We start from the raw sequence: 20,061 nt of genomic DNA, 5'->3' as shown, positions 1-20,061 counted from the left end.
GCAAAAACGTGAGGAGGTGCCACTCGCAGCCCAGAGGAGAGAGGACATGAAACCCCCGGCTCACGGTTCCCGAGTCTGAGCCCGCTCCTGGCCGTGGCCCCCGCGCCCGGCGCTGTGTCCCCGGGGCCGAGGACGCCGAGGAGCAGCAGGGGCAGGTAGGGGGCGGGGCGAGAGTGCGGTTCCCGGAGCGAACGGCTGGCCCGAGCGCCCGGCCGCGGCTCGCCCCTGAGCCCCGCGCGCGGCCCCGGGGCGGGAATGCGCGGAGCCCAGCAGCGCCGGCGGGTAGGGGGTTGGGTGGCGCGGGAGAGGACGGCAGAAGGAGGGAGTTCGAAGAGAGTTACCGCCAGAGAGAGTGGAAAGAGCCCGCGGTATCCATGGCGACGTGCTGGCCAATAGCAGCAGCGAAAGCTGTTTATAGGGGCGGAGCGTCGCCATGGCAGCAGGAGAAGCCTTTCGAGCGGCTACTTAATGCCGGTCCCGCGGCCGCGGGCGCTCAGAGAGGCGCCGTCGGGCGGGGGGGCGACGAGGGGCGCTGGCGGGGCCCTCGAGCTGGGGGCAGAGAGCGGCAGGGCTGGGAGGAACTTCTTCCAGAACCTTCCTTTGGCCTGGGCTGCGCTCTGAGCCAGGTAAGGGACGGGCAGGGCTGCGGGCCCCGGAAAAGGAGAGGCGTCGGTACCGTCTCGCTCTCCCATCCGTCCTCGACGGTAGTGCTGGGCTTGAGGACCGACATCTGAGGAGTTTGGGGGCAACTCGCTTCTCGCCCCCCATAACTTTGTCCTGCTCCCTTCCTATCCCGAGTCTTCTATCCTAATATCCCTTTCCAAAGACCAGACGACCGCTCCCCGTCTCCCGCCCCGTCGTACTGCCCTCCCGGGCTCCGTCGCCCCCGTTTTCCTGTGTCGCGGGGTGTGGGTGTCTGATTTCCCGCTCTTGGGGAGAAGGGGATGGCCTCGAATGCCTCGTCTCTCATTTGGCTAATAAAATATCTCCACCCTCGAAGAGGAAAAGAAGAGGGAGGTGGGCCCTCTGGGGTATGACCCCAGGGCACTGCTTCTGCGTCCCAGACCTCGGCGCTGCGAGATCCTCCCAGCTGCCGGGACGATTTTAGAGGAGCCTCCCCCCTCGCGCGCACCTCCCCTCGGGCGTGAGGGAGGAGTGTTCAGCTCCCGCTGTGTCCCCGCAGGCCCCACATTCGTATTTGGAGGAGGCGCCCCCCGGGTTGCGGGATGGAAGCGCGCGTCCGGGAGGCTGTGTAACTGGAGCCGCGGGAGTCAGCGGGCCCGAGAGCGTGGCGGGCCAGCCTCGGCTCAGCCCGTGGATGTTGACCACCCCCTCCGAGAGTCCCCGCAGACATGGCGGAGAGCTGGCTACGCCTCTCGGGAGCAGAGGACGCCCGGCCCGAGGGAGGCTTGGAGGAGCCCGACGCCCTGGATGACAGCCTGACCAGCCTGCAGTGGCTGCAGGAATTCTCCATTCTCAACGCCAAGGCCCCCGCCTTGCCCCCGGGGGGGACTGACCCCCATGGCTACCACCAGGTGCCAGGCTCGGCCGCACCAGGGTCCCCCCTGGCAGCCGATCCCGCCTGCCTGGGGCAGCCGCACACTCCAGGCAAGCCCACGTCGTCGTGCACGTCGCGGAGCTCGCCCCCGGGCCTGCAGGCCCCGCCCCCCGACGACGTGGACTATGCCACCAATCCGCACGTGAAGCCACCCTATTCCTACGCTACGCTCATCTGCATGGCCATGCAAGCTAGCAAGGCCACCAAGATCACCCTGTCCGCCATCTACAAATGGATCACGGACAACTTCTGCTACTTCCGCCATGCAGATCCCACCTGGCAGGTAGGGGAGGCGCGGGTTGCGGCCGCTCCCTCCCCACTCCCTTCCGCCCTCTCCACTCCTGAGCAGCGGACAGGGCTCAGGTCCCAGGTCCTCAAGCCAAGTAGGGGCAGTGTAGCCAGGGCCCCACGGGAGGAAGGCCATGGAGGAAGGACCTCCAGGGAGCCCAGGGCTTGAAACTGCCCCTCATTTGGCTTCAGAGAGGAAGGAGGGAGGATGTTCAAGGGCTTTAGAGGTATGAAAGCCGAGGTTCAAGGGGCAAGCACTTGTCACTCATCCAGGAGGCCCCGCCCAAAGACCAGGACCAGACACAATCCCCTTGGGGGTGGGGAGGACAGACTGAGGAACACATTTTTGTCCCAAGTCCTAGAATTCCTAGACACTGCCTTGCCCAAGGACAGTTTGTCAGGACCTGACTCAAGTAGCAGCTGGAGCCTGGCCCCCCTGCCAAGCTCCATCCTGCTACATGCGCTTGGCTGGCGGGGGTGGGGGAGGAGAGTGCTGTGGGGCGTGAAGGCCAGCTGTGTCCCAGTGGAGGGGTCCTGCGGCCTTCCTAAAGCTGCTGTCCCAACCCCCCTCCCAAACCCCTCCCCAGTTTCCTGCCTCCACTCCTCCCCCTCCTCTCAGGCAACCTCCCTAGGGGAACAATTACCTGAGCCAGGTGCTTTCCACTGGGGCTCTGCCTCCAGCACTGGCTTCATGTTCCAAGTCTCCGGAACCTGGCACAGAGCAGCCCAGGGGCCAGGCCACCGTGTAAACATCCCAGCCTTGTCAGGGGGCACCCATCCGCCCCGCTGCCCATGTTTAGATAAGGCTATGTACCTGGGAATGAGCTAGGCTAGATGGTGATTTGAGATGGGGCAGACATTGCCCTGCCCTGAGTATCTTCAACCATCGTGATCGGGGGCAAGTTGGGGATAGAGGCTCTGAGGATGCCCACATTCTTCCCCGGGGCATCCGTAGGCAGCAGGCGGCAGGATTACAGTCCCCAGCTGTTCCGCACTTGCTTGGGCCCTGACTCCGGGGCAGTGCCATCTGCAGCCTCGCTGAGAAAGCAGAGACCCCGACCCAACCCCGAGCCTTCCAAGCCTGAGCTTCGGAAAATGGGCCCAGGGAATGAGCACTCTGCCCTTCACCGGGTAATAATCAACTGGGGCCTCACAGCTTGGGGTGGGAGGAGGGGGCCACGGGAAGTTAGGGCCCAGGCCAGCAGCTGGCTCAACAAACAAGGAAAGTCATGAGATCCCGCCACGCTTCATCCCTACACACACTCGTGCGCACCCGTGCGTGAGTGCACACACCACACACACACACACACACACACACACACACCCTCGGTCGCCCAGAGTCCCTCACCCAGAACCACGCACTTCACGCACGGAGAGGGCCAGCCAGGACCAGGGGAAGGGAGATGGCTGTCCAGGCCCTGGGGGAGCTGAGGCCTTTGGCCAGAGGCCACAAGCAGTGGGGTAAGGGAGGGAGGGAAGGACGAGGTGGCACTGAGAGCCGCCCCGCGGCTCAGGGCTCGGATGACTGAGCAGGCGCATATCCTGGCAACAGGGAACAAAAGCCCCCGACAGCACTCCTGGCTCCGGGTGCCCTGTGGCTGGCGTCCCAGGGCCTCCCTGCTAGAGCAGAGCCTCTGTCCCTCCTCCCCCATCAGGAGAAGATGGTAAGAGGACACGTAGGAGCATTAGCGGCCACGTGTCCCCGGCCCATCCTTCCCACTCACCCAGCCGTGCTCTGTCTCTCCTCTCTCCCCGCGCCCAGAATTCCATCCGCCACAACCTGTCCCTGAACAAGTGCTTCATCAAAGTGCCTCGGGAGAAGGACGAGCCAGGCAAGGGCGGCTTCTGGCGCATCGACCCTCAGTACGCCGAGCGCCTGCTCAGCGGGGCCTTTAAGAAGCGGCGGCTGCCGCAGGTCCACATCCATCCGGCCTTCGCCCGCCAGGCCGCTCAGGAGCCCAGCGCTGCCCCGTGGGCCAGGCCGCTGACCGTGAACACCGAGGCCCAGCAGCTGCTACGGGAGTTCGAGGAGGCCACGGGGGAGGCGGGCTGGGGTGTGGGCGAGGGCAGGCTTGGCCATAAGCGCAAACAGCCGCTGCCCAAGCGGGTGGCCAAGGTCCCGCGGCCCCCCAGCACCCTGCTGCTGACCCAGGAGGAGCAGGGTGAGCTGGAGCCCCTCAAAGGCAACTTTGACTGGGAGGCCGTCTTCGACACCAGCACTCTGGGCGAGGAGCTGGGCACACTGGAGGCCCTGGAGCTGAGCCCGCCGCTGAGCCCCGCCTCGCACGGGGACGTGGACCTCACCGTCCACGGCCGTCACATCGACTGCCCCGTCACCTGGGGGCCGTCAGTGGAGCAGGCTGCCGACAGCCTGGACTTCGACGAGACCTTCCTGGCCACGTCCTTCCTGCAGCACCCCTGGGACGAAAGTGGCAGTGGCTGCCTGCCTCCAGAGCCCCTCTTCGAGGCCGGGGATGCTGCCCTGGCCGCCGACCTGCAGGACTGGGCCAGTGTGGGCGCCTTCTTGTAAGAGGCCAGGCCCCGCCCCCACCTCCGGACAGCACCCAAATCAGGGCCCAGACTGCCCCCCAACACAGGCCGATAGAACCCTACCGCCCAGGCAGGGGCTGGGCCAAGTCTCCCGAGGCTGGCCCCACGAGGCCACACGGCCCCTAGCCCGGGCTGCCCTCAGACGACAGCCCAGGAGACTGAGAACTGGGGCTCAGGACGAGAACCGCTGCCTCCCCTCCCCAGCCCCCCCACACACAGTGTTTCGTTGACCCTCATCTTCCCTGCGCCAGGGACCGGCTAAAGAGCCCCCCACTGTGAGAGCAGTGGCCTGGAGGGGCGCGACCCGGGCCCCCAGGCCGGGGAGCAACGGGACGGGGCCCGCCCCAGCCCCCCGGCCCCCCAGCTCCAACGCTGCTCCCTCTCCCGCTTTCCTCCCCAGGTCTCTATCCAGAGAAAGTTCCCAGGTACAACAAATGCTAATTAGGTGACAGCAAATTAACCCCCTAGAGGCCTCTCCAGGCAAAGCCTCCCTGGGGCCAGGGGCGGGGCAGGCAGTAGATGGGGCACAGAGCTGGGGGAGGGGGCTGAGAGGAGACAGAGACGAGGTCGGGGTGCCAGGTAGGGCGAAGAAATTTTCTAAGGCCTCTGGGGTCTTCTCCGGGCCCCATCTCCAGAGGTGGGACAGAGGGTGGAAATTCCTAATTTTTGAGCCCGACTGGAGGCTGAGAGCAGCAGGGAGTTGGGGTTCTGGGGGCGGGGGTGGGGGGAGCAGGGGCAGCTGAGCTGCAGAGGGGAGGGGACGGACAGACTAACGTAGTGAGTATAGCTATAGCTGAACGGGGAAGCTGAGATGGCTAGAGCCACGGGGACCAGGAAGGGGGTGTCGCCCGTGCCCCTGCCCGCACTTGTGCGAGGGAGTGTCTTGCTCCACCCTGAGCCCCCTGGGGCTGCATCCCACATCCACTCTCCTGCCCCATGGGGCAACTTAACCTTTTTCATGGAACGTTATTTACAATAAATTTTTTGAAAATAAAAATTTTTTAAATCTGAAAATGGACCTGCTTGCACCTTTCTTCAGGAAAAGGTGAGGGACGGTTTAGGAGCGGGGACTTCAATGACAGAGAGGACAGCGGGGAGGAAGGTAGGGGGGTCACGGAAGGCCTGAAGAGTGCCTGCCCCCTGATGAATTCCCCACAACCTCTGTGTCCCCGGAGAGAAAGGGCTGAAGAGGCAGCCCTCAAGGGGTCCCCTGAAGGCTGGGCCTCAGTACCTCCATCTGCACAATGGGGAGAACTGCACCCACAGCCCCCCAGCAGTATGCAACAAAGGAGGCGGGGCCCCCTCCCCGGCCCTGGGGAATCACACAGGCTGAGCTTGCCCTGGGTCTGCTCCTGAGTCCCCCGCTGTGAGGGCCTGCCCGGGCTTGTCTGCCGGAGTCTGCGGTCCCTGGCCTGGGCCCGTCTCCAGCACCTCCCTCCCTGGGTCCTCCCCTGGAGGGTCAAGGTGCGAGGTCGGAGGGCCCCGGCCCCAGGGCCCAATTCGAGGCTGGAGGAGGCGGGTGGCCAGGGCAGCCCCCACTCACTCCCACCGGCAGGTCTGCCCTGCGAGGACCCAGCCCACGGGGCTCTGATGAGGAGACAGAGACACAGGAAATGGGTGACAGTGGCACCTCTCAATCCCCTCACCCCAGCTTTGCCTGGAAACCACCTCCCCTCCCAGACCCGCAAACACACCCTCGTGGTCCTCAGCTCCGCCCCCCGCGCGCACACGCACTCGCACACACTGGCACAAACAGGCACTGTTCCTACACAATCCTGCCCAGCCTCCATGGATGCCTTTCTCCCCCAAGCCCTTTTCTTCTCCTCGCGCCTTGAGCTTGGCTCGAGGCCAGCCTGGCATTCCCTTGCTAACTTGCTGCTTTCACTTGCTAATTATTCCAAATATTTCAGAAGGGCTGCACACAGCACGGGGGCCAACGGGGTTGGGGCCTGACAGAGCCCAGAAGCCCGCCCACCCCCTTCCCACAGCGGGGCTGAGAAGCCTGCCTCAGCGCTAAGACTTCCTTTGCCCCCCAAGCAAATCCTCCCTCCCTCCCCCGCCACCCGGCAGCCTTCATCTCCATGGCCCCCAGGGTTGGGGAAACAAGGGGGACTCTGGCCTTCTCCACTGGCCCCCAGGATCAGCCTCCAGTTCTGGCCAAAGGGTCTGAATTGACAGGTAGGGCATGCCCGGTCCCTAGATGCACACCCTCTGCTTAGGCCATGCGGGGGGGGGGGGGGGGAGGGGCAAGGGCAGGGACAGGCAGAACCCCCCAACAACGGAGGGAAAGGCCGAAGAAGCCAAACAGAGGTTCCAGTTCACTCCTGGGGTTGTGGCCCTGGCATTAGCACGTTTAAGAGTTCCCAGGGGCTACCAAAGGCGAGAGGGCTCGGCAAGGCGCTGGAGCACAGAGCTGAGCAGGCAGCCTCGGGGAGATGGAAAGCGAGGTCCCTCCTGCCCATCCCTGCCCTGGACCCTGGCTGGGCTGCCTTATTAAAAAGACGTTCATTTCCCTCCTTTTCATTTGTGGATTCAAAGTAATCCAATCAAGATGTATTTTGCAGCATCTAACAGTAAGTTGTAGGCATGATGCCCCATTAGCCAGAATTACTTTAGTGTGTATTTCCTTAGAGCAAGGACATTGCTACATAGCTCCAGTGCCGCCGTCACAGTCGGGGAATTAGCATGGACCCGGCAAGCCCTCCTCACCGCAGGCTGCCTCCGGGTTCCACCCATTGCCTCCCCAATGCACCTTTCAGGGACCAAGGTCCCAATCCAGGGTCACATGTTACATCGAGCAGGCCTGTCTCTTTTCGAGCTATGTGGCTTGGAGCCCATGACTCAAGCTCTCTGAGTAGGTTCCTTATCACCTTTGGTCCCTACCTCTGAGGCAAGAAACCCCTGAACTACTTCATTCTTGAGTGTTGGGGACAGCCCTTCCCAAAGCAAGGAGCTACTCATCTACCCCCTGACTTGCCACCTTTGCCCCATCCTGCCTTCCCCATGGATCCCCCAACCAAGAATGGATGGGGGGAGAGGGCAGGAGCTTGAACCTCGGGGGCCCTCCTCCGCCTCCGGCCCAGAGCACATCCTGTCCCATGGACGGGCCAGGTCACCCCCAGCTCCAGGATCCGGTGACTCTCGGGGCTTCCTGTCATCCCACACTCCATGCTGTCCCAGAGCAAAAGGCCAGGCACCTGCAGAGCTGAGGTGGGGGCAGGAATTGCTCCCCACCCCCCACCCTCCGCCAGGCGCCCTGGGGACACTGAATTTCAGAAGGAGGAGGGTGCGCTGGAGGGCAGGAAAGAAGGGGTGTGAGGGCAGGTGTGAGGAGAGGTGGCCAGAAGTCAGGTGCACTTCCATCTTGGGCTGAGGCCCGAAGGTAAACAGGTGTATTTGGATGCCCGGCAGGGGAAAGCGGGCCGGCCCCATGGGGCAGGCCCGGGCCTGTCAGGGTGGGAGTGTGGGGAGGCTCCTGCATTAACAATGGGGTGGGAGAGTGGCCCCAGGTCCTGAGGACACATTCTTGTGTGATGAAGAGGAAAACACAGGTGACGGGGGGCCCCCCCGGGGCAGGGGAGGGCTTTCCGGGAGGCCACCCATGCTGGGGCTGTGTTGACCAGGACGAGTCAAAGAGGCACACAGAAACCCCAGGGGTCACTAGTCTTCCGGGGCACGTGGGTCTGTCCCACTCTGTGGCTCGCAGGTGGGTCGGGTCAGAGCCACCTCGACGGGCATGCTGGGACCTGAGCTTTTCCTATGTGCGTCAGCATCGGGCGGGGACCAGCGGGAGGTCACTGTCAACCAGCCCAGGGGGTACAGGGAAAAGCAGGGTGCATGTTAGCCAGGGGGGCTGGGGACAGGGCTGACGGTCTCGCTGCCCCCCCGTCCCCCCCCCCAGCTCTAGCACAGTCTCTCGCCCTGACTGACCGTCTGAGGGCAGGAGGGGGACAGGGTCCGAGCCCCAGCCGCTGTACCCCTTGAACGAAGCAGGGGGCTGAGGTCCCGGGAAAGCGAGAATTCCAGGAAGTGGGAGGGCGGACTTCCCTGCAAACGGCCCACCCCGCCCACGGCCCCCAGGGCCCTCTGAAGCCACAGCATTGCCCACGGCCCTCCCGGAAAGGCTGTTTGCCCAGGGAATTAAGCTGAGGCATAGAGGCTGGCTGCCAGGTGTCCTCCGCCCCTTGCCCAGCCACCCACCGGCTCTGTCAGTGGCCCTGCCCTTGCCCCGGCCACTCTGCCCCCACCGCTGTCCCTGCCTCGCCCAAACCCTGTCCCCAAGCCCACCTGGCATTCCAGTTCTTTCCAACCTGCTTAAAGTGACCCGTGGCCCTGTGTCAGCCCGGGGAGGTGAGTGGGGACGTAAGTGGTGGGGAAGAGTCACACACGGACCCCGCCTGAGAGTGCTCAGCCTCCGCCGCTCCCAAAGTCTGCAGACCCCCCAGGGCAGAGAACCCGCCCGACCTGCTCATTCCTACATTCGCAGCATAAAGCCCCTGGCCCAGCATCTTAAGTATTGAATGAATGAATGAATGCATGCATGCATGCGCTGGCTGAGCAGATGGATAAAAGGTAGGGAAACAGCTAAGAAGCCTTGGCCAAATGCAACTGCGGACAGTAAACTCCAAGGAGTTCTCTGCAGCTGGGGCTGGAGAGGTGTCCGAAGCCCCGGGGGGCAGAGGGTGGGGAGAGAGCATCCTGGTCAGTGTGCCTTCGAGGAAAGCCTCACGCTGCCCTGCGCTGGAAACCGGTAAGCGGCCCCTTGCTGACCTGTGGGTTTGGGTGGGGTGATGAACAGGCGGTGAGGGGCTCAGGCACCTGAAGCCGAGGGGGAGGCGTGGCAGGTGCCGGCCAGGTGAGGAGGGAGGGAGAGAGGACAGGGGACAAGGAGGAAGGGACGCAGGGAGGTGGAGGAGACCTGGCCCTCCTCATTCTCATCTGCTTCTCCTGGTCCCCAGCTCCCCTGGGGCCTAGGTCCTGAAGTGAGGATCACAGAGAAAGCCAAGAGGCAGGGCAGGTCGGAGAAACTGGCACTCAAGGCCCCCCCACATCTATTATTAGCACCCCCAAACCCACAGGGTCAGCAAACAGGACTTTTACCTGTTTGCACCCCAGCTGCGAAGTCACCAGGACAGAGCCGTGCCCAGCTCAGCTGTCCCTTCCCGGCCCCATACCACTGTGCACCGGACGGGCCTGGGGCACTGGCCTGTCGCCCTGGCTTAGGCTAGGAGACCTTGGGGGGACTGCCTGGGAGGCCGGGCCAGGAGCTGGGACTATCCCACCAGGGCAGGCGGGGCTGGGACCACCAGTGCAAGTTCTGGAGAGAGGGGGCGAGTGGGGTGCAGGGGGGGTGTGTGAGCCAGGACTCCCACCCCTATCCACGGCCCCTGGGTCTCTCTAGGCTCCCTATTCCATGCGTGTGTTTTATTGAGGGAAATGGGACATTGAGTGTCTTCAGCCCTGGAAGGAATCCCAGCCAGGGAGGAGAATCAACAGCGAGGCCCAACTACCTCCTGCTGCTACGTGAGAGGCGGGTCATGAAGAGCCGGCAATCCCTACCCCGGCCCCCGACCCAAAGACTCAGCTCATAGGCTCTGCCACCCTCTGGTCCAGGGAGCTCTTGTCGGAAGGCAGGGTTTGGGAGAAAAATCAAGTCAGGGAGAAACAGAAGGTGAGGAGAGAGCGAGGGAGGGGACAGGAGGGTCAGTGTGACACCCGGTTCCAAGTGGCATGGAGCAGCGAGCAGGCCCAATACCTTTATTTAACAGAGGATGAAACTGACCTAACTCTGGACTTGTGTGTCTTCATGGCCTGAGGGTGTCAGAGCCCAGCTGAGGCTCAGAGAGAGAGAGCAGTCCCTGCACTAGGCTTGAACTTGACCTCCACCAGACTCCCAGTCCAGTTCCCAGACCGTGCCACATAGATGACCCATGGCGACCTTCACCGGGACTTGGGAAGGGGAATTTCAGCCTAGGAGAAGAAACGCACATGAGTGACAAGCAAAGATGTGACCACAAACCGGTAACTAACGAATCCAGTCTGGGAAACAGAGGGCAGTGTGGGGAGCAGAGCCGGGAACAGATGCTCCTAGAATTCACGGACCAACGAAGGAGCATATGAATTAGTAAGTGACATTGGGCCAGTTCGGGGTGGGGAGGGGAGCAGACGGCGCAGCGTTAGCTGTGTCCTGCAGAGGTCACCCCAGGTTATGCGGTGGAGTCTGTTGGCAAGTAGATACGGCACACCGGAAAGAGATAGAGCTGGGCTAAGTAAGATACAGTCCCAGGGCCACCAGGATGGAGGTAAAAGTTAAAGCCCAGAGATGCACAGATTCTTCCAGAAGCGAGGCAGGAGAGGAGAGGACAGAGCAAGGACCAAGCTTTGGAGGAGTGCCATTGTTAGGGCCCCTCCCCGCTCCGCACACACCTGTTCCTGGCAGGCCCTGCCCCAAGGAGCCTGCCCTGAGGGCCACCAGGCAGGAGTGGCACAGGAAGGAAGCTGCTCGCTTTTGCTCAGGTGGGCGCCAGGCCTCCCCTGGCATTTCAGTAGCACGGTGGCGGTAGAACCCGGAGATTGAGAGCAGGCGGCCGATGCGGAGCTCAGAATCAGGAGAGAAGAACGGGCGCGCGGGCTGCGACGAAGACAGGCCACGGGGAGCTTTCCCAGCTGGCCGGGCCTGAGTGTGTGTGAAGGCGAGAGAGTTTCTAACCGAGCAGGCATGGTGGGTATTCGGCAGGACGCAGAGAGGAGAGGTGTCCGCAGGCAGAGTGGGCGACGCATGGAGGTGGGGACCCACCTCCTGGCTTGCTCAAGACTGGGGAGGTTTGGGGGCTACTGTGACCCCTCTCAAGGGCACTCGTCACTCATCTGTAGAGAACGCTGCGGAGCCTTCCTACACTACAGAAGAATCCGCAGGCCCTGTGAGCACAATCAAGTCCTGGCCCGGCTCACACTCGCCTCCCCACTGACCCTTCCCTCTGTGACCAGACACGCAGAGCCATGGTCTCCACCCTCCGTCCTCTACCCCTGCGCCCTACTTTGAATGAGCACCCTCCCACTCTCCCCCTTCACCCGGGTAACCTCCTCCCTGACTTAGTTTCAGGGTCCTGTGGTCCGTGTCTCCAACTCTGGCCCCCGCTAGTGGAACGCCACCGTCCTGACCTCATGCCAACCCTTCCTGAACTTCCACTTGAGAAGACAGTTGGCTACAGATGCTGGGCCCCCCAGGCTGGTACCCAAATCAACGGTGCCACCTCCTCAAGGAAGGGTGGGTCAGGCTGGAGCAGCGTCCCTGGACACTCGCTCTGCCTCCAGCTGGCCAGACTCCTGGAAAGCTGACCTCCCACGGTCCACTCTCAACCTTAAGCCCTTTTATCTGCTGGATGTAGAACTCAAATGTGTGGGTTGACCTCCATCGCGATCCCTTATCTGGCTTCACCCCAGCGGTCTGCTGCATGACTCAAGGTCAGAGGACAAGTATTGGGGATTCCGTCCTCTTCTTGCTCGGCCCTCATGCCCTTCCCCTGCCACCGGCACGAACTGTCCGCTCAGGGCTCTCTGCTGCTGTCTGGGGTTGGGGTGTGTTGGGGGAGGTCTTGGGCCGGGCCCTGAGCTCCAGGAGGCCACCACGGCAGCTGGCTGGGCCATGTCTGGTCAGAGGGGTCTACAGGCCCAGACTCCTGGGGGAGTTGGTGTAGAGTGAGCCCGCTCTCTCTGCCCTTTCTGTGGGAGGTAGGAGGCAGCTGGAAAGGGCCTGTCATAGAGGCATGAACCTCAGGGGCCTCCGGTGTCACCTATGGGTGAGGAAACTGAGTCACAGAGGACACAGCTCTAAGGCTGTCAGTACAGATGGGGCTGTCTTCTGAGCTGTTAGCCGGGGACCCATCTGGACATCTGTCACCTCTCCACTCCCTGCAGGCCTCGAGCACCCCGCATCTCGCTGCGTTGGCAGTGTGTGTGCCCCTCCCGGGGATGGGGGTCTCCAGGAGGGCAGAGGCAGTGCCCAGTTCTCCACGGCACCCGCCAGGAGTCTGGAGTGGCACATGGTGTGGGTTCAACAGAGCATGGCGGAATGAATGGAGGGGGTGTAGAGCGCACCCCGATTCTCACGGTGACTTATCGGCAGAGCTAGGTCCAGAAGCCAGAGCTCTGAGCTAGGCAGACAGTGGGGATCCAGGAAGAGAGCAACTGGGGCCTGTCCTCCCTGCCCTCGGGGACCCCAGGCTTCAATTCCCAGCCCAGCCCTCCTCCTCAGCCCGTGCTGAAGACATGCCCGTGCGTGGTGTCCTGCGCACCGATGACCACATACGCCGTCACTGGCCTCTCTCTGCTCACTCGCTCATTCGTTCACTCATTCATTCATTCGACAAATCTCAGACAGACGGGGGGACCCTTCCACGGGTGCGAAGGACATGCACACAGCAGAAGGTCAAATGTACAGAGGAGCACTAAGTGGGCCCCAGGAGTGCGGTGGGAACCCCGACCCCCGGGCCCTGGGAAGGGTCATCTCATTCCGTGCCCTGCCCGGGGCAGCTCCCAGGTCAGGGAAGGAGGCCTGCTGGTTTCCCCATCACAGGGGCAGCGCCCACCAGTCTCAGCTCGGCCCGCAGGCTCCCTCTGCCGCCCGAGCCAGGCCAGTCCCTGCCATTGCCCCGCGTCCACTCTCGTTACTGCCTGGACCGCCGCGGCAGCCTGCTCACTGTGTCCCTGCTCCAGGCCGCCCTGCTGAGGCTCTTCACCACACACGGCCTCACCTTGGCCAATTTGGGGCCCCTGAGGCTACGCCCCCACTCCCAACCACTACCCTCTCCTCTCTGGACACCTATTTCCCAGCTGCCGTAAGGCCAGCCCCTCTTCCTGGGGGTCCCTCTTCCCATTCTTTAAAATCTTGTCTACACACCTGAGCCTCCCAAGGTCACCCCAATCTGTCCTGGTGGCCAGGACCCTGTTTCCCCCAGCCCAGGCCAGGAGCCCTTTGTCTCTCCTGCAGCCTGCATCCCACAGGCTTGCAGTGCGCCCCAAACTCCCAAACATCTCCAAGAGGTCTATCTTCTTATCTGCAGACTCAGGCAGCAGGAGGGACCCGGATGCACCCCACAGGCTGTGGGCCCCTCCAGCCCTCTTCCTGCTGCCTACAGTAGGTTCTCCGTCAGCGCCCTAATGAACAAGCGATTAATGAACAAGTTAATGAACAAGCGATTATACCTGCCCCCAACCCCGCCTAGAGAGAGGGCATGAGTGGCGGGCGGCCCATTCCTCTCCTGGGGGGCCCCGCGGCCCCGCGCCCTCAGACGGCCCTCTGAAACCCAGCATCACGAAAGCGCTGAGTCACGACGTTCAGGGCACGCGGCCCCAGGGGAGCAGAGCCTGCAGGGGTGCGGGCTGTGAGAACACGCCCAGGCCTGCAGGGCGGCGGGAGCGCGCCCGCGGGGCTGCAGGGCGCGGGGCCGCGCGGAGCTGCGGGAGCGCGCCCGGGGTGCGCAGTGGCTGCGCGGGTCGCGCGGCACGGCCGCGCAGGGCCACCCGGCCGCCCGCGTCCTACTTTGCCAGGAGCCGCGGGGCCAAAATGCGGCGGGTACCGGCGGCTGACGTCACGACGGCCCGCCGGCCCAGATCCCCCTTTCCCGCCTGTCGGGGGCACAGGGGGAGCGGGAGGCCGGTAGAAAGGCCGCGAGCGGTGGCGCCGGCCACCTGGTTTCTGCTCCCTTCCTGTCCTTCTCCCCGCAGTTCCTTCCTTCGTGCTCTCTCGAATTTTCCTAGTTTTGGGGCTGTCTCCTGGTCTCCACGTTCCTCTGTTCTTCAGAGCCCCCTCCTGACCCCCTTTCTCTGTGTCCACCCACCCGCCTGCCCTGTGGCCTCTGTCCTCCCCTTCCTCGCCCCCGGACGTTCTCGGGGGTTCCAGCCCCGGACCCGCAGAGGTGGTGTCGGGCGCCCCCTCGCGGCCCCGGGCGGCCGGCTCCGCAGGCCGGGGCTCGGCTCCGGGGTTCGCGGGGCAGCGCGCCCCCAGCGGCACGGCCGAGGGCACGACACCCGCTCGGAGGTTTATGGGAAGCGGGAGGGGCGTCCTAACGAAGAGGCCTGGAGACCGAGGCTGCCCCAGGGAGAGGGGGCTGGGGAAGGGGCTGGGGAAGGGGCCGATGTCGTTACAAGCAGAGGTGGGAGGAGGGCAGATGTCGCTCAGACTTCGCACATTTCTCCACAGAGCCTGCACGGGGACGCGCTGGGAAGCCTGTGGTCGCAAGTGGAGCGCGAGGGAGTGTGTGTGTGTGTGTGTGTGTGTCAGGCCAGAGGTGGAGAATTGAGCTAGAGTTAAAGGGACAGGAAGTGGCCCCCCTGCCCCTGGAGGGTCGGGAGCCATGAAGAATCGTCTGGCCTTTGAGGACTGGGCCTCTGCCGCTGGCTTCTTGCCAGGCCTCGCCCCTGGGTGGAAAGCAAACCCCTGCCCTCCCGGAGTTTGAAAAGCTAATAGGATAATTTCCCTCAAGTGGTGTTCATCTTCCAGATTCAGATGGTGAGAGTCTCCTGCCTGGCAGCCGGTATCAGAGCAGGTGTCCTGGAGGCAGAAGTTGACCAGGGACAGCAGAGGGGCTGTGGCAGGTGGACAGCCAACGGCAAGGTAATAGCTGGGTGTCTCTTACACCCACTCTCCCACTGTGGGATCTAAAAGGCCCCTGGCCAGATTTTTTCAGGAGCTCGCCAGGAGCCCCGGCTGTTATACAGCCTCCAGGTGCACCATCCTGCCAGGTGAGACTGAGGCTGTGGTTCTAGAATGTTCCAGCCAGTCCCAGGAAGGTCATTCTGACATTTCTGTGTGTGCCGGCCTGCAGCATGTGGGACAAAATGGACCATCTGCTTTCCAGGCCTGGCTGTGGCACCTTTTGGACACTTGAGTTTGTTTTCCCCTTCTGTAAAGACAATAAATTACCACCCCCACCCCCACCCGCCACACACACACACACACACACACACACACACACACAGGTCGTTGCGAGGGCTCCAGGAATAACCATTGTAAAGGTTCGGCATGGTGCCATGCACCTGGTAGGACTCATACCATAGGCTTACTTCCTGGCCAGTAGCATGTGGGAGATGTCACTCACATGTCCTCTCAGCCAGTGCCTGTGGCCCCTGCTCTTTAAACAACCCATCCAGTATCTGGCGTTTACGGCCTCGTGATTCTGTTTCCTTCATCTTCAGGAGTGGCCCCCCGGGCAGGCCATGCAAGGCGCTGTCAGCGACTCGATGTTCTGGGGGACGGCCAGGAGGTTGGGGGTTCTGAAGGTTCTGGATAAATTGACAGTTTGGAACTCAGGTCACTTTTTTCTCCAGCGTTGTTGAGATTTAGTGTTCAAAGCAGCGCCTGCTGCAGAAACCCGCTCAGTTCCTCATAGACCCCAGCTGGAGCTGGAAAGGCCCACAAAGAACTGGGGTGGAAACTCCCTAACATTTCTTGAGCACCTACTACATACCAGGTCCTTCATATTGGCCATGTCACTTAATTCACGTGATATGTCATGCAGAGGGGCCCTTCCTTGGCCGAAGACACACAGCTGGTGGGTGGCAGGGCTGGGAGCGGACTAGGCCTATCTGACCTCACACCTGGCCTCACACCTGGCCTGTCACTCTTTCCCTCTGTGCCATCATAGCAGCGGCTGTGGTTTCCACAGGAGTCAGCCACCACGTGGAACTTATTCCCACAGGAACACATGTGCAAAGCCAGGCCCCAACCTAGTCCACAGACGTCTCCTGGGGCCCGTAAGGTGATACGTTGGAGTGGGAGGCTGGGGGATGGTCCACGAAGGGGCAGGAAGGAACAAGGATTCTTATCAGCCACATCTCTGGGTACAGCTTCTATCCCCTGCGAGTAGCTGCTGTGGTTCTCGGGGCAGGGAGGCTCACAGTTGCTTTGAAAGGCACACCCAACCTCCTTCCCCTCGATGCCCCACTCTGGGACACGTCCGTACCCAGGAGTTTATCTCACCCCTTCGGTCCTCCCTCCGTGCCCCCGCCCCTCCCTCGCCCTCCTGGATTTAGTCATCGTGTAATTATTTATTTGTTCGTCATAGATTTGCTGGGCACCCTCTCCGTGTGGAGCTGGGAGGCAGCCCTGGAGAGGCCGGCTCAGGTCTCCTGTCGCCCACATGATGCCATCTGCCCTCACTTTTGTCACTCAGCTGTGAAGACCAGAGCCTCTTGCCTGCCTTTGATCTGCCCTCAGCGGGGCAGTTTGGGCCTGGCCTCGCCTTGGCTCCAGCCCTTGCCTGTGAGGTCCTTCTTTTGGCAGTGGGCCCTGCTCTCTGCTGGCCGCTTCACAGGAGGACTCCGATCCAGCCCCCCAGCCCCCTAACCCTTCCTTTCCAGGGTCACACTTTGCCTCCATCCCTCAGGAGGGCGTGATGTCCTGGTGATGTCCCGGACTCTTTGAGGACATGAATTCAAACCAGTTTACTCAGCGGACATTCAATTTACAGTTGTAAAAATGATTTTGAAGATCACCTGAAAAAAATAAACAAAATGAGACTATCTAGGAAGTTTCTTGAGGCAGGGAAAAAAAGGCCAAGAAGGAAATATTAAACATTGACTATATAATTAAATTGTACCATTAAGTTGAACCAGCCTTGCGCACCTGAAATAATTCCCATTTAGTCATGGTGTGTGATTCTTTTTATACATTGTTAGATTTTATTTGCTAATATTTTGACTATTTTGGCAACAGTATTTATAAGACATACTGGTTTTGTTGTTTTTCTTTCTTGTAATGTCATTCACTGGTTTTACTATTAGGGTAGTGCTGACCTTATAGAATGAGTTTAGAAGTATTCCTCGACTTCTGTCTTCTGAGAGAGATTGTAGAGAACTGGTATTGTTTCCTCCATAACTATTTGGTAGAATTCAGCAATGAAACCATCTGGGCGTGGTGCCTTCTGTTTTGGAAGCTTATTAACTGATTCAATTTCTTTAATAGCTATAGGCCTCTTCAGATTAGTTCTCTTTGTGTGGCTTTGGTAGATAGGGTCTTTCGAGAAATTGGTCTGTTTCACCTAAGTTACCAAATTTGGGGGCATAGCATTGTTCATAATATTTCTCTATTAGCTTTTTATTGTCCATGGGATCAGTAACGATGCCCCCTATTTCATTCTGGTATTAGTAATTCGTGTCTTCTCTCTTTTTTCTTGATTAGCCTGACTAGAGGTTATCAATTTTGTTGATCTTTTCAAAGAACCAACTTTTGATTTCCTCGATGTTTCTCTCTTGATTTCCTGTCTTCAATTTTATTGATTTCTGCTCTAATTTTTATTACTTCTTCTGCTTATTTTGGATTTAATTTTCTTTTTTCTAGTTTCCTAAGATGGGAGCTTAGATTATTCACTTTGGATCTTTTTTTTAAGGTATGCATTCAATGCTAGTAATTTCTTTCTAAGCCTCATTTTCACTGCATTCCTTTTCATTTAGTTCAAAATTAAACACGAAATTCCATTTTTCATAGACCAGATTAACAAAAATGTTAAAGTTCGATCATACATAGTGTGGGTTAAGGTGTGCAGAATAGGTACATTTTTTCCTTAGTATTGGAAGTATAGATTAGTTCAATCATTTTGGATGGCAATTTGTACATATCTATAAAAATTTTAAACGTATATACCTTTTAATTTTGTAATGTATAGATGTCTGTGTAGAGTGGTCATACACATGCCATGTGTGCATACGGGCAGAGTTTCCAACAGCAAAAAATCTGGAACAACCCAAGTGTCTACTAATGAGAAGACTACTTCAATATATCTATTAAATGAAAGTCTATGCAGAGAATAGAGTATATATCTAATAGTAATACTGAAAGATGATCAAGATATAGTGTTAAGTGAACATGCAGGCTACGGCAAAGTATGTTTAATGTGATCGCATTTGTGGGGTGTGTGTGTGTGTGTTTTAAGAAGAGCTCATTCTGTGTATAATATGCTTGGATTCGTATGAACACATCTGGAAAGTCATAGTTGCGGTTACTTCTGAGACAGAAATGCTTAGGGGTCAAGGATGAGGAGGCACCTTTTGTTTATCACCATATGCCTTTCTTACAGTTTGAAGAGGATTACATTTAAGAAACCGTTTTAAAACCAAACTAAAGATTTGAGCCCAGAGGTGGCTGAAAGCGTGCTAAAATTTCCTTTGCTCTCTCTTTCTTAGAGGAAAGCATGTGATGGGCCGCCCACTCCTGGGCTTTGCACACTTTGGTTCTTTCTCTCATTTTATATCTAAGAGGATTTCAAGGGGAAAAAAATAAAAAATCGTCCTGATCATTCTGCCAGATGCCACTGTTGATGGCTGGTTGTTTCTAAATGAGGAAAAAAAGACTATTTTTTTATTATTACAGAAAGAAGTAAAATTGGTTTTCTTAGAAGTGTTTTAATAGAAAGGTAATTTAAATTCACCGTCTTTAGAAACCCGAGAAACTGAAGAGCCTTCGTGCCCTTCTGCTTATCATTTGGGTGTTTTGTGCTGTTTCCCTGAATTGTTTTTCTGTCGTTGAGTTTGTTTTTTAAATGGCTACAATCCCAGGAAACATACACTGTTGTGCTTGTTTGTGTCATTGCATACACATTTTCAGTATGGCTAGAGCCAGGATATATTAATTTGGAGGAATGTTACACATGATTCCTCGGAAAGAGCACAAAGTCTGGAACAAGGAAGTTACCAAACCAAAGAACATGTCCTTAGGGGGTGGAGGGGGAGCTTTTCCTCGCTCGTTCCCTCTGGAAAGAGAAAGTCAGAGCCTACAGTGTGGGGGCGGGGGGGGGGGGAGGGGGCTTGGCTACAATTGGCATTTTGAGTTGTGCACAAGCTTGCGAAGGAAGATCAAGGCTGCTTCTGAGGCTGCAACTGAAACACCACTTGCTCCTTTTGCTAAAGCAGCTCATGCTGAGCGTAGTAGGGAAACTAGAGCTTTCACTGAGTCAGTGTCTGCTTGTCAACACATGCCCGACATTGGGCCGGGAATAATTAAAACTCATGTCTGCTTTTCTTAGATATGAAATATAACCTGCTTGTCACAATGGATTTTCTTGAAAACCAAATTGGCAGCTTTGCATAGCAACAAACAAAACCCCTGAGCTACCCAGCTTGGGGAGGGGGTTGTTAGAAGAGGGCCCTCTCCCAGCCAGCTGTGTTGACTTTGTGCAGCTGACCTCTCTAAGCCTGAACTTCCTCATCCTGCAGAAGCGAGACAACAGCTGTGCCCAAAGTTTATCCGGATTAGACAAGACAACCAGCAAGGATGGTGTTTGTAACACAGATGGGCAAACAGAAGGCTCTCAGTACATGGCAGGTGGCTACCTAATCATACTTAGTAGTGAAGTAAATTTGAGAAAATACAGAAAAAGCACATACATGTATAGTTCACTTACAAAAATGCAATGATATTGTACAAAGTTAAGTGCATTTGTTCACAATCGTAGAGGATTCCCATTCTAAGACCTATAGAACAAGATCTTATCAATATTTTTCTTGAGCAGCTACTATGGGCTGAGGGCTGTTCAGAGAGGTTAAGTACCGAATGAAACTCTTGGGGCTGGTCCACCTCTGCCACCCTTCCCGGCCACACCCAAGATGGCCACCAGACCCGGCCCATCGCGGGACTTCGCGAGGGAGCACTTCCGCCTGCCACTCCCAAC

The 20,061-nt window shown here is 58.8% G+C and overlaps 1 protein-coding gene and 1 long non-coding RNA gene across 4 annotated transcripts; both read left to right on the top strand.

Annotated features, from left to right (window-relative positions):
• Positions 1-18: 18 nt before the first annotated feature.
• FOXJ1 (forkhead box J1) lies at positions 19-5,410 on the top strand. Of its 2 annotated transcripts, none has more exons than XM_016127490.2 (3): positions 19-155; positions 1,184-1,841; positions 3,609-5,410. In XM_016127490.2, exons 2-3 carry the CDS (start codon positions 1,353-1,355, stop codon positions 4,374-4,376), a joined length of 1,257 nt encoding a protein of 418 aa, XP_015982976.1. In that variant the 5' UTR covers positions 19-155; positions 1,184-1,352; the 3' UTR covers positions 4,377-5,410. The 2 variants fall into 2 exon arrangements, with proteins under 2 accessions (XP_015982976.1, XP_015982972.1); XM_016127486.2 differs by lacking the exon at positions 19-155 and adding an exon at positions 337-626.
• Positions 5,411-14,556: 9,146 nt separating this feature from the next.
• LOC107501395 lies at positions 14,557-16,918 on the top strand. 2 transcript variants are annotated; one of them, XR_001594756.2, is made up of 3 exons: positions 14,557-15,011; positions 16,042-16,155; positions 16,462-16,918. It is a non-coding gene; the product is annotated as an uncharacterized LOC107501395 (long non-coding RNA). The 2 variants fall into 2 exon arrangements; XR_004951271.1 differs by having other exon boundaries at positions 14,557-16,155.
• The last annotated feature ends 3,143 nt before the right edge of the window (positions 16,919-20,061 follow it).

The sequence above is a fragment of the Rousettus aegyptiacus genome, unplaced genomic scaffold (genome assembly GCF_014176215.1).
Source record: "Rousettus aegyptiacus isolate mRouAeg1 unplaced genomic scaffold, mRouAeg1.p scaffold_m13_p_6, whole genome shotgun sequence".
NCBI lineage: Eukaryota > Metazoa > Chordata > Mammalia > Chiroptera > Pteropodidae > Rousettus > Rousettus aegyptiacus.
Note: the sequence above shows the minus strand (reverse complement) of the source record. Positions and strands in the feature narration are given on the sequence as shown.

Bases quoted from the DNA above. Each gene is read 5' to 3' on its own strand.
- FOXJ1 (XM_016127490.2), top strand. From the start codon at position 1,353: ATGGCGGAGAGCTGGCTACGCCTCTCGGGAGCAGAGGACGCCCGGCCC. The intron at 1,842-3,608 runs GTAGGGGAGGCG...CCCCGCGCCCAG, and splicing joins ATGCAGATCCCACCTGGCAG to AATTCCATCCGCCACAACCT.